Raw genomic sequence first — 13,918 nt, 5'->3', positions numbered from 1 at the left:
CCATACCGGTACCATGAAAATTACTCAATGCATAAATGTATGAATGGGTCAAAGTCAAGTTAAAGTCCTTAAATCCCCAAATACATGCTCTCCTATTCATCCAATTAAACCAAGGTCAAGGAAGGTGAACATTCAACACATTTGTGACAAACTTGTCATTTCAATATTTTGCCAGTTTTGTGAAAATGTAATCACACATTGTCCACATGTACATTTACTATCTAGACCTATTAGGAGAATCATGCATTATGGCGGAGGCATACCAGTCGCCATAGCAACATTTCTAGTTTGTGTATGGTTGTTGATGTTTGTCTACCTCTGCATCTTGTCTTAAAATGTAGTGCCCTAAGATTTTCCGTCTCCGGTCTGATAGAAGGATTCCTTGTTTTGAGACTTGGAAGGCAGAGTAAATTTAATTTATAAATTAGGACACATTACTGCTCTCTTTGCCTGTAGGGTGTTCTCACAGAGCTAGAGCTCAGCTCTCCCTGGGTCATGATGTTGACTTTGTTTCTGGTGACCTTTCCCAGCTTAATTCATTCATTTTAGCCATGAGACGCTAAAGAAGTGGCATACACCGAAAACAAAATCCACCTGTTGATACTACCAAGCATATCACATGACAAATGTTTGTTTTGTGCTATCTGTAGGGTTACTATTGAGGTGGGATTGTTCTGCTCTCTATGATAGATTTCCTGATGTGTTTATGTGATAAGTTTGATGATAGTATGGTTAATATAAAAGCAGAAATTTTTGCCAAAGTAATTTTTCATTCTTGGCTGGGTAAAATACATTTGTAGATTTTGCATGTTTTTCATTCCACAGAGTTAAAATCGTCTAATAGGGTAAGATGTTATATGCAAGAAGATTTGTGTGCTTTCTTTTTTCGCTAGTTCGTGATGGGTGAAATGTGTGAAAATTTCCACTTTTACAGTACCCTAGTTCATCATAATTTGTAGGATATCTTCTATGGGATTATTAAGTTGAGCTTCTGCTGGCACATTTGAATGATTGTAACATGCTCACATACTCAAGGGATGAATTCATATTTTGATGGTGTTGATAAAAACTGATAAAACTAGGAGCATTCCCAGTGTCAATACTGAGTTCAACCTCTGAAACTACTCAAACCTATGAATGCCATCATGGGGTAGACTGAAGCTTGTCATGATCTAGTTTTTCTTTTTTTATCACTTGTGTGTAGTCTTTCCTCCCATGTTATATTTATGTGATTACCTGTGCAGTGTTTGGAGCAGCTGGCTACAGAAGCCCCTTTCATGGTGACGTCTGAACTGGAAAATGTGATATCCTCCAGCTTCAGAGCACTGGATGGGTCCAACTATGACGTCCGTAGCTCAGTAGCACAGCTTCTTGGAGTCCTGTTAGCAACCGCCCTCACTAAGCCTCCAAAAGGTAACATGAAGAGAAATGAGCTCATGATTTATAAATGAGTACCTGAAGGACAGTGCACAGTGAAGGTGACAAAAGGATGTACATGCATTTTGTATGCTCAAGTGATTATGTTTAACCCTACAGTGTGACGATGAATTAACATTATCATAAAATTATTGAACAATGATGTTGGTATTGATGGCAGTTATACTCAATATTCCCTTTGTATATATTTTTTTGTGTACTTGTGCGTCAATATATTTCAACTATTCTAGTGATTAAAGGCCTGATGATATACTCAGGTATGAAGTGAGGATAAGCTTCAGCTGTCACTGTGCATTATATTTCAGGGAGAGAGTGTTTTAATTGTGGTTTCTAGTCCTGTATAGGTTTTCTCCTGATGCCTAGAAAATATTGAATTTGAAAATGTTGAATAATCCACACACATCCAAAGCTCCCCCCCCCCCTCCTTATAGCGTGGACGTAAATTGCGTTATTGCAATCCCATGAGTGAGACCATCATTGTTCAATGTACCTGGGAACGTTAGCACAAATTGTTTGAGTACTGTCCATGAAAAGGATATCTGTCCATCAACGGAATTCGGGTAGCAGATGTCTAATGGATGTAAGGACACTGATGACATAGTTGATACCGATGGACTGCTTCGTAGCTCTTGATTGATGCTCCTCCTTCATCCCTCCAGATGCGAAGGCCAAGCATCTGTCCAGCGATGACATTCTCAACCTGCTGGCCTCAGGCTTCGTCAAGGGGACGTCTGGCTTCCTCAGGGGAGGGTCTGGAGAGCTGCTGAAAGGGGGAGGAGGAATGGTCAACCGAGAGATCCGAGTCGGGGTCACACAGGTCAGTTTTAGTCGATCAGTCGTGGGTGTGTGGGTTGTATACAGCTGGTCATGTGACCATTATTGAGTGAGTGATGACTTTAATTTGGATGAATTAACAGCAATGTTGATTTAAATTTGCAGTCCATCAATTCCTATTTTCTTTTTATTTATTCAGCTATGTAATCTGTCTTTAATATATGATGGTTGATTGGTCTTTATAATATGAGTCACGATTTATATAGAGAGGGTCATATACTACACAGACACAGCATCACTTCAATATCTTCTATGGATTGGTTATGTGGTCAGCAAATTATTGTCCTAACTGTAAACACACTCAGTCAGGTAAGTAAGCCTTAAAATGAAAGTTAGCCTTGTTGTTTACACCCTGACTGTGAGTGAGAGGATGATTTTATTACCTGTTAACGCTTTCCACTCCAGGCCTATGTGGTACTGGTGAAGACTCTAGGAGGCCTGTGGCTGGAACGCAATCTCTCTCTCGTCATGGAGCACACCCTGGGCCTGTTGGCTAGCCCCAAGGCCACCCAGACCCATGTGGATGCTGTCTACTCCCGTCGCTGTGTAGCCTTTATCTTACAGTCCACTCTGGGCCACATGCTGGGAGAGAAGGCCCAGGTGTCAGCCTGTAAGGAGCTGTGTAGGATCATTGGCAAACAGATGAATGCCGTCGGTGAGGACCAACATCAATCCACTACCTACAAACCAGTTTCCTCGTTTGGAATTCCATTTTGTTTACAAATATGTACTATTGATGAAAGCCTTTGGTCACTTATAGATCTGGCTATCCAATATATGTCAAAAGAAACAAGGGTAGCTTTTTTCAGGCATGCTTGCATTGCCCTTTTAAGTGCAGGTTTGCTATATTGCAGATTTTTTTTCCATGGAAAAGTTTGTAGTTTAGTGTTTTAATAAAATTTTAGGATGCATTGTTTGTTTACATGGTTGATGTTACATATCCAGAACAATTCAATGATATCTGAAGCTTTGATGATTGTGCTCTGTGTGTAATGATGCACAGAGCTTGTCAATATCTTGATATTGAGGTGGTATCTGATATCGCAAAAAGTTTTTCCCACATTGCTACAAACGGGGGAAAAAAAAGAAATTACAAGAAAAGGCTAGAGCTGTGTATAAAGCTAAAAGTCAGTCTGTAGCTTAGTCTAAAATGTTTCTAGTGAATTTTACTTCAATAATCAAATCAATACTATGAGAAAATGGATATGGAACCAATTTCTATGTGCTTGCATTTCTGCAGGAGACCCAAGCGAGGGCGGTAGTGACAGTAAGAGTCAGACATCGGATGTCTTCATCAGTCAACATGTCCTCATTTGTGCTCTACAGGAGCTTGGGAGTCTGGTCAGAAGTTTGAGTACATGTTCAGCTCCTCTCATTGGAGATTCATCAGCTAGTGAGTTCATCTCTCGGTGCTTGTAGCCCTCTGTATCCTCAAGATGTGGGCTTGTTTGTACAGCACAACTCTGATATGAGACATGTTGATAAATAGTGAATTGCCTCATAAGTTTAAGAAAATAGAATGGCATCTTTGACTTGAAGAAGACTAAGAAAATAACTTAATAAAGTTTAAAGAAAATTGTTGTCTGCTGAAAATTTTATTTTTTTAACCATTCATGTTAAAACTTGTGGGAAACTATTGCTTTTTATTTAACCTTATGACATGTGTCATGACATTTGGTTGAGATAGGTGGTTTGTTTGTTAGGGTTTGTATTTGTTCAGTTCTTGATATATCAAGTTAATACATCCAAATTTTTAAATTGCATCACAGTTGCTTAAAAGCACATATGACATGCACACCAACATCCAGTAGTAAAAGAATCCAAACATGCTATAGCAGGTTGATAGATTAGTTTCCCCAGCTAAAACCCTCATATCTGGTGTCTCCAGACATGTGTGACACAGTGTTGACAGTGCTGCTGCACCCCAGCCCAGCGGCCCGGCTGGCTGGCTCCTGGTGCCTCCGCTGCATTGCTGTGGCCCTCCCCTCCCAGCTGACCAGGCTGCTTGACCGCTGCATGGACCGCATGGATAAATTCAAGGGCTCTCCCGAGGCAGTGTCCGGCTACAGTTTCGCCATTGCTGCCCTCCTGGGTGCTGTCCGTAGCTGCCCACTGGGCATTCCTCATGCCAAGGGAAAGGTAAGACAGCTTAACCTTGCTACACCTCACATTCATTCATTCACTAATTATTTTTGAAAGTTAAAATCTATCTGCTTCAGTGCAGTGTCCTTTCTTTGTATTCTATTCATTTAAAATTGTATAATGCAAGAAATGTATCATACATCTTTATTGCACTCAGTTGAATGTAAGTGGATGTTGGAAATGGCAATATCTGATATTTCTTACTGCAGTTTTGGACAAGGTGTACAGTTTACAGGGATTACAGGAACATTAATAACTACTAGACCCCTGTAGCTCACAAACCTATGCAAATATTGGTACCACTGTGTTCTCTTCTACTAGCTGCCCTGCTTATCATCAGAGGACACATCCAGTTTCTTTTTGGCATTCCTACCAATGCTAAGTTTCCTTGTGCTGCCTGCTAGCAGCATGTGTGGTATTTGTTATTGTCTTTGAAAAGTGAGGGGAATGTAGACTATTATCAGAATCAAAGCTGTGTCTTTTACTGCAACAATCACCCTAGTACATTTACGCTAAAATTTCTTATCATCTTTGAAGGTTTTCATGGTGGTGAGAATAAAATGAGGAGAGGTTTGCGATTCACCATGAGGGAAGTCCTGATGAGGACTGTAGAGAGAAGAAATGAGGAAAGACTAAACAATCACCTTGACAACAAAAGAGTATGATATGTAAACTTCCATGTTATTCAAGTGTATCAGTGTGTGATAAAGCATTATATGACAGTATTTAGCGCTTTGCATCCAGCGGAAAAGGCGCTCTATAAATGTCTACTATTATTATTATACAATATATGTGCTATTGTCCTCGACCATTATTTTCATCATCAACAATTGCAGCAAGTGTTTAGCATGGCAGAGGATCTACTGAGGACTGCTTCACAGAACAGCCGCATGTCACTCCACCGTACCCAGGCTAGCTGGCTGATTCTTGGAGCTATCATGACACTGGGTAAGTCATCATTAATCCTCATTGATGTCACCTCTTAACGCGTTTCATACAATGGTTCTCCTTCTGTAAGAATGTAGATAAACTAAGAAAGGAAGACCTCCGAAGTGTATACCTGCATTAATTATCTCATGATTCCATTTCTGATATGGTTGAAAGTACTTGGTAGTACACAAGTGTACATGTGATGATATTCTGAATAATTTTGAAAAAAAATACATAATTATCACTTTACTAAGCTGTTCTAGTTGCAGATGTCTACTACATGTACTTAATGAGTGTACTTAGACAAAGTTCTTGACACTTCCATTACTTATCGTTATACAGGCAAATGATGATATAAGTATAAACTCTTTAAATCACTGGAAAGTATTGCAGTCAATATCTTGTTATTAAAAATGTGCCGGTCTGGAGTTGAGCTAGCATGCAAATACGATGATTTGCACATAAAATCTTGACAATTGTTTACTCTGTCACCAATCCCAGGCACACCTGTGGTAAGGAACCACCTACCCCGTCTCCTCCTCCTGTGGCGTAACGCCTTCCCGCGATCCTCCCGTGAGATGGACTCAGAGAAGGCTAGAGGTGATGCCTTCACATGGCAGGTGATGCTGGAGGGGAGGGCAGGAGCCTTGTGTGGTGAGTACTAACATCCTTAATCATGATAGGCATTAAAGGGATTGTTTAGTTTTGTTTGAGACCTAACTTCAGGTTTCTAACATTTTTGGGTGAAATAATGAGTAACCTCTTATGAAATATGAAAGAGCATGTAATTCCAAGAGGAATTCAATGTTCATGTGATAAAAATTGGTTTTGAAATGGCCGAGATACCCAAAACAGAGTAATCCTAATAAAAGTTTGGACCCACCTTTTATTCTGATTGCTTTATTTTGCTTTGTTTTTGGATGCCTCAGCCATTCCAAAACCGATTTTCATCAAATAAACTTTGAATTTGTCTTACAATGGTATGCTCTGTACTATTTCATTAGTGGTTTCTTGGTATCTCACAAAAAGTTAAAAGCCCAATCCTTGCCTCCGCCAATACTGTACCATCCCTTTAATCACTTCTCGGCTCTACCCTCTTTTGAAACCATTGTAACATATCACCAACATTAGTTACATTCATACGGTGATCCTTAACCTCGAGGATAGCTATCTTCAAGGATAATCTCATGGTTAAGCACCGTGTAGATGCACTCGTTGCTAGCTAACTTGAAGTCAACTTAAAAATAGCTCTCCACAAGATATCTCAGGGTTAGTGCTCTATCAGTGAGCTGCGGGGGGCCCTTGTAGTTAAGCTTCGTGTGGACAGAATTTGTTGATAGGAACTTATAGATAGCATAGTTACGGGGGGCAGTGAGCCTATCCTTGAGGATAGCCACCTTCGAGGATAAGCTTCGTCGTGTGAACGCGTGTCGTAGTTAGGGGGCCAGAGCTTATCCTTGAAGATAGCTATCCTCGAGGTTAAGAATCACCATCTAAACGTAACTATTGTATGGATGCAGAATGACTGGGATGGTTGGGATTCCATTCTGTTGTTACACCAGGAAAGCTACATAAGTCAGCAGTATATCCTCCAATCATTATGAAACAAGTTAGTGAAGTGGCACTAGTATTGAGAATACTAATCTATTTTGTTCAACAATCATCTGCAATATTTTGTAGTAAGAATAACAAACAAACTGTAGAGTCTTCTCTCTGTGGAATGAGTAAATATCATCTATTGGTTTTTGTCACATCAGATACATTGTATGTAGCACTAACTGAATCACTCAACTCTACTTCCTTCAGCTCTCATAGAGTATGTTTCCACGATGATGAATAAGTTTACTATATTACTCAACCAATAAAATTGGTAGCTAATGCCTGTATTACCTGTCTCTTTCTTACTGTATTACTTTCTGTCAAAATTGAAGCATAATTTGACTTTTATATGTTATGTACATTTCACTAGTAGAAAGCCTGTAGCTAACTTGTCATTTTTCTCTCTTACTTCCTTTTCCCTCCCAGCGATGCAGAGTTTCATTCGTCACTGCCCAGAGCTGATTAGTGATGATGTTGTGAGAAGGCTGATGACTCCTTTGGAATGTGCCATGTCCATGTTATCCGAGTAGGTTTATTTCTCAATGCAGTCCTCACCTTTCAATATTTTTCTTCTACCATAAGCTCCACATGCAGCACTAAATCAGAATCATGTTCTGTAAAGTGCTTGACAAAAATTGTAACATAGAGTAATTACAGTTACCATTGGTACTGCCATGTCTATGGCATGTCAACAACCAATTACATGTATATGTTATTTTGGTCATTCCATGAAACAGACTAGTGATGTTACCTAACACTATAAAGATATGAAATTAAGAAGACAAGGTGTGAAAAAGCTCTTTTATCAATGAAAATCATTAAATATGTTTGTTTTATGTGTTAAAACTAGAATTGCTCAGTATAAATGATGTGGATAAAAAGCGTAATCAAGAAAGCCTCCTGACTGAATATTTGCCGAGTCGTAGCAATCCTGCCAAGAGTGTCAGTCTTCCTACAATTTACGTAAATTCCATGATGCAACTGAAGAGTTTTATTGCAAAATGAGCTAAGCCCCATTTTTAACCATTTCAAAGTAAGTTCATCATCAGATAAAGCAAAATTAAACCTATCCATTAATACCTCACTTGTGACATAACAAGGAATATTCTAGAAGTTATGATTAAAAATATCCTGTATTTTCATATTATTTTCTTTGTTTTTTAACAGCTTTATTCACAAATATCTCAACTTAAAGGCATAATTTACCATTTGCAGATGAAACAAAAATCCAGCTGTAGTGCTTCAAAATAGTTCTAAAATGTGAGTTAGTGATAGAAACAACCAAAGTAAAAATTTGAATCAGTATAATTAATGTTATTAAAGTATTGTTAGATATACAAAATGGGAACAATAGTTATAATGAAAATATTTCTAGACTAAACCGTCTACGGTTATGGTTTATTGAGAGAAACAGTGATATCTCCTTATATTTTAGACTTTACTGCAAAATTTTTACATGGTGGGATGTTTTGTGATACAACTGACCAATACATATGCATCAAATGTAATATCTCGAACATTTTTTTTTAGATCACTGCTCCCAAAGGTAAACTGTACCTTTAACAAAAAAGGATTTAGCTCGTTTTTCAATAAAACTCTTTAACTGTTATAGGCAACAAACTTGCTCATAGTTAATCCCCCCATTTACTCTTTTTCATATTCAATTGGTAATCCCAGAATCCATGAGGTAATCAAATCTTATGGGGCCCACCTGAAGGCCTGTGCTGCCATGGTTCGGCTGAGACTGTATGAGGTCCTCCGACAGCTGCCTCCCAAGTCATACGAAGGTAGGCATGAGCAGCAGCGCCACTCACATCTCAACATGTGATGTATTTAACTCTTTCAGCCTAAAGCCTGCCACACACTATACGACTCATGACTTTACGACTGACAGACTTTGGATCTGAAATAAACAAGTGTGTTTATTCTGAAGCTATTGTTATTTATTTCGGATCCAAAGCTATCAGTCGTGTGGTCGTGAGTTGTATAGTGTGCGGCGGGCTTTAGTTTCTGAACTTATGTTTCTGTCTTGTCATATTCTGATGAGGGCATTGGCAATTGATTCTTCAAAATCCATGCTGCATATCAATATCATTAGCAGATTTAGAATTACATTGTCTTGTCTGAAGAGAAATAAGAAATATCGTTCATATCTATAAAGAAATGAAGATATTCAAAAATGTTTGATGTGAAAATCGTAGAGATTCAATGTCAGGGATGGATCCGAGGTCAGTAGTTTAGTTTGCTTTCCATGTTATGTTATTCCAGGGAGTTTCATTCCCCTCCTACGTGAGTTGGTGGCTGAGTTCACACTGACGGACAACCCTGCCAACACCACCACGTCCCTCCTTCGCTCCCTCTGCCATGAGAATGATTCCATCATCCTAGGCTCCTGGATCCAGGACACAGATCACAAGTCAGTGGAACTTCAGCTCCAGCCCAACAGTGCCTCAGGCTCTGGGGCCTTGGAACATGACCCGTCCTCACTCTACTGGGATATCACTGATGTGAGTGGGCTACACCCTGATCCAACCTCCGTATTAAGAGATGGGTGGACTTGATTTACTTTGAGATATGAGAGATACTCCAAGACAGTTAGTTCATTGTATATGATTGTGTAATTTAATTGGATTTTCTGTGTACACAGCAAATAGTCATAATCTGCCATGATGTGAAATGTTCAATATTATAATGATATTTATTCTATGCATGCACTGAAATTACTCTTTTCAAGAGGACATGTAAGTTCTGTTTTTACTCTTTTAGCTACAACATAATGGGGAGAATGTGTGATCCATGTGTTGGAGCCCATTACAGAGGATTTAGAGTTGATATGTTTCCCTATCAAATATCCTAGGAACATGAATTTCTTGTCAATATCTTTTTATCATAGAGCTATATTTGAACAAATTTTATTAGTCTTTCTGTAAAGTAGATGCAAAAGAACAAATTTGTTATTTTAAAATCTTGTAATAGATTAGATAAGAAAATGTGACAATAGCATAAGTAGAGAGGGTACTAACTTTTCCTTTCCATTCTCATACTTGAGGAGGATGAGGTGCCTGGTCCCCTCCCACTTGGTGTAGCTGTCATTGATGGGTCTGTTGCCCTCTTCGGTGTGGTCTTCCCACACGTTGCTGACAAACACAGAAACAAGATCCTGGAGCATTTCCAGGACTGCATCCAGCAGGCCAAGTCGGCACGGCAACAGGCGGTCCAGATCAACATCTTCACAGCGGTCCTTAGTGCCCTCAAGGTAGGGATAAATTGCCTGTCCATACTAGCTTTAACCCTCAGGTGTTATATAGTGATATTCTTTTTCCTTTTCAAAAAGTGTATCCATTTTTAGTGGATTTATCTGATGACAAAGTGATATGTTTCTGTGGCCATTATACTGAAATATTTAGCTTTAATATTGCTGCTTTCATTTACTCCTATACTCCTTAGCTAAACATTCCTACCAACAAACATGATAGTTGCAGTTAACAATAGGCCATTTCCATTGTTATTCTCCATTAAAATGATATAATACTGTATTACAAAAAGTTGTTGATGGGTTGATGTAATTTTGTCTTTTTTTATAGCAGAAATCCAGTAATTCTCGGTGATAAATGCACAATGAGAAAAACTACTTGTGGAAAGATTGTTTTTAATCTCTAAGAAACCATGTTGGTCTTCTCCAGGTAGAAGGAAGTTTATGAAAGTAGAAATTCCTTTAATGTATGTGACAGGTTGTAGTCAGAGTAATGACATCAAGTTTTCACACCAAAACTCAAGGTGATACACCCTTTGTGATGATGGTTGGAAGTTCAAGGTCTGAGTGCCATGATGTTTCATTTAGTAAAGATGGCCATCAGTGCAGTGTTAGAAACCTTGTATAACTGAGGACTCTGAGCCGTTTAAACAGTATCCTGTCTGTATGATTTATATCCTCGTATATCCAGGGCCTAGCTGATGCCAAGCAGAGATTGACAAACACCAAAGTCAGAAATGCTGCTTATGCACTCATCATGGTGAGTACAACTTTATTCAATACCCAAGGATTTTTGGCTCTGCATATTTGGTATTATTTAGATAATACTGTCATCTAGATGCAAGTCAAGTGCTTGATATGTGTATGCCCACATTTTGAGTGTGTGTGTTTTGCAGTGTAGCTGTATGGAGTGGTGTTCGTTCAAGTTAATGTTTTTCATGGGTGATGGGTTATTTGTATGAATGTTGAAGAGATGATTTGATTGAGTGACTGATTTACTTTATTGTCTACAATGGAAATTCTTGGTGCCATGGATATTGCAACAAATAATATAAAATGCATTCAAGTACATTTGTAAGAGAAGTTATGAAGAGACCCTTGAAAGATTTTGTTATATTCACTTCCAGGGAGCTCTGAACAATGCCAACCCCATTCTGCGGTGCTCAGCTGGGGAAGCTCTGGGGAGGATGGCCCAGGTTGGGGGTGATAATACATTCATAGCTCAGACTGCTCAGCTCTGCTTTGACAGGTAAGCTTCCATTTTCTCCTACGATTCTCAGCTTCCAGTATATCAGAGTAGGGATTAAATGATGCAGATTGATCCTATCCTTGATTAGGCTGAGAGAGAAATTTGCCCCATCATCACCTCTCTGCCTCTATTTGCTTTAGTGGGTTGCACAAACTTCTGTACTTTCTCAGCCATTAAAAGGAAAGAGCATTTGCTTAAAAATCTGCCATATTTTCAACCTCCCAAACAGCCATGGCCTATTAGTTTAACATTGAGATTAATTTCATTGTTCCAAGCAGTATGAATCATAAGGCTTGAGATAATGATTCGCATGCTACAGAATTTTCAAATATATCCAATGCATAGGAGAACATGGTGCATGTACAACCCATTTTTTACTGGTACATTTGTATCGTGAGTCTTTTACAAGGATGTTTGTTGTGTCTGTGAGGAGCTATTTTATGTATGTTTGATATCATAGTATTGTCTGCTTGCACCTGTATAACCAATTATCAAAAGATTGCAGTCTTCTTAATTACTGGATCCCAAAATATGCACAAATCACCCTAGCAGTGTTCCAAAAGTCCTTGAAGATTTTCCTTTTCAATAATTGATTAATCAATTATGTATATATTTTGTAACTTTCATTTGTTATTTTCCCTACCCCCTTAATGTCATTTAATATTATCATTTTGTGAAGTGCTGTGATACATCTTTACTTGTTTTAAGAGCACTATATAAGTACCTATATTGTATTGTATTGTAATGCATCATACAATGTAGATGCATTTCAAATTTGCCTGGCATGAGTGCATTATTTACATTTAGTGCATTCATCTGTCAGCCCTATGTGAAACAGATGAGAGTAAGCTGCTAATATCTCACTTTTCTTGTGTCTGCAGACTGAAGACAGCCCGTGATGTGGTATCAAGAACAGGCAACTCCCTAGCTCTAGGCTGTCTCCACCGGTATGTTGGTGGTATGGGTGCAGGGCAGCACCTCAACACCAGTGTCAGTATTCTCCTAGCCCTGGCCCAGGATGTCACTTCCCCTGAAGTACAGGTCAGTCTGCCCTCTGTCCTCTTTCTACTCATGAAATTCTAGCAAAAGTGTCTGGGAAGTTTAGTCCCTTTTCAGTTAGGACTCATGAAATGATGTTCCACATGATAATTGTCACAACATTCACATCCCATTACTTGAAATGGTAGGTAAGAGAACAGTGTTCCGCATAGAAGTTTATTAACCTCTCGCATGTCAAACTGTTATGTCATTAGGACATTACAGCACCTACATAATGACACCAATGCCATTTACAGTATTCCAGTTCGCCACAAAAATCAGAAGAGTACAATATGAAGTACTGTTGATCAAAGGGAATTTGAAAAAAAAGGAAAAAAAGTGAAACAAAAAGATGATGCTATTATTTTTTTTCCAGCAGTGGATACTGGTGATTCTTAGATTTGATGTGATTCATTTTGCAAGAAGTGATGACACTTGCTATCATCTCCTATAAATGTCAGTGGTGGTGTTTGAAGTGACCTGCTATGAGCACAATCAAATATGGAACAATTGACACACTCGGAGTTAAGAGAGAGATTGACTTTATTAGACGACTGCATTCCGCCAAAGCTCGAGACAGACTGACCAAAACACTGGACTGCCTGGTCATAAATACATCGGTACATTGCTATTACCAGTATGGTGGTCCACCATGATGTGAGGACACCTGTCTCTTTAATCCCTCCGATATACGAATGATGTGATATGAAGCCCTCTGGCCAACAGAGCTCAGACACCCTGTCTGGTCCAAGTCTAGCCTGATTACATAATATACTACAGTGTTATTGCTGTTGTCAGGGTTATGGTTACTCCACTGGAATCATAAATACGTTTTGGTGTATCTCTTTTCTCTTCTTCCTCCCTCCCATGTCTGTATTATGACAGATGTGGGCGTTGCATGCCCTGACCCTGATAGCGGACTCCGGTGGACCAATGTTCCGGTCCTACGTGGAGCCCACCCTGTCCCTGGTCCTCACCCTGCTCCTCAGTGTCCCACCATCCACGGTAGAGGTCCACCAGTGTCTAGGGAGGTGCTTAGCTGCCCTCATCACCACAGTGGGACCTGAGCTTCAAGGTCAGTTCAGTGGAAGTTTTCATCCCAGGCTTTCTCACACTTGTATATCATATCAAAGAATTCTAGTGAGGTAGATGAGATTGATTATTATGCTAGGATGATATCTAATTATTACTGGTGTCATCATATCATAATGCTAAGTATCATAATAATGCTCATTGGCTTTCAGAGAAACAGCAGTGGATCATATATTTTTTAATATCGTGGATACTGATAAAAAACCTGAATAATCAGTGCTTATTTACTTCGGTGATGGGCAATTTGTCAATCATGTCAATTACAACTTGTGGGTAGTTTACCTTGAAGGCTAAGTTGTTCCTTTCATAGAGCAGTTTGTGTAAATGGTGTGTGCTCTGGAATT

The 13,918-nt window shown here is 39.1% G+C and overlaps 1 protein-coding gene across 1 annotated transcript in view; it reads left to right on the top strand.

Moving 5' to 3' along the window:
• LOC139740715 (HEAT repeat-containing protein 5B-like) overlaps positions 1 to 13,918 on the top strand; it is an 87,598-nt gene that overhangs the window by 61,062 nt on the left and 12,618 nt on the right. The window contains exons 7-21 of the mRNA XM_071651280.1: positions 1,245 to 1,413; positions 2,097 to 2,254; positions 2,677 to 2,926; positions 3,512 to 3,664; positions 4,160 to 4,410; positions 5,250 to 5,361; positions 5,845 to 5,997; positions 7,369 to 7,468; positions 8,620 to 8,729; positions 9,211 to 9,449; positions 9,995 to 10,198; positions 10,887 to 10,955; positions 11,323 to 11,444; positions 12,326 to 12,485; positions 13,368 to 13,557. Coding sequence (XP_071507381.1) covers positions 1,245 to 1,413; positions 2,097 to 2,254; positions 2,677 to 2,926; positions 3,512 to 3,664; positions 4,160 to 4,410; positions 5,250 to 5,361; positions 5,845 to 5,997; positions 7,369 to 7,468; positions 8,620 to 8,729; positions 9,211 to 9,449; positions 9,995 to 10,198; positions 10,887 to 10,955; positions 11,323 to 11,444; positions 12,326 to 12,485; positions 13,368 to 13,557 — 2,440 coding nt within the window. The remainder of the gene's footprint in view (positions 1 to 1,244; positions 1,414 to 2,096; positions 2,255 to 2,676; positions 2,927 to 3,511; positions 3,665 to 4,159; positions 4,411 to 5,249; positions 5,362 to 5,844; positions 5,998 to 7,368; positions 7,469 to 8,619; positions 8,730 to 9,210; positions 9,450 to 9,994; positions 10,199 to 10,886; positions 10,956 to 11,322; positions 11,445 to 12,325; positions 12,486 to 13,367; positions 13,558 to 13,918) is intronic.

The sequence above is a fragment of the Diadema antillarum genome, unplaced genomic scaffold (assembly GCF_040938485.1).
Source record: "Diadema antillarum isolate AM-2024a unplaced genomic scaffold, OU_Dant_1.0 seq00000876_RagTag, whole genome shotgun sequence".
Classification (NCBI taxonomy): Eukaryota; Metazoa; Echinodermata; class Echinoidea; order Diadematoida; family Diadematidae; genus Diadema; species Diadema antillarum.
This window is presented reverse-complemented; position numbering and strand designations above follow the sequence as displayed.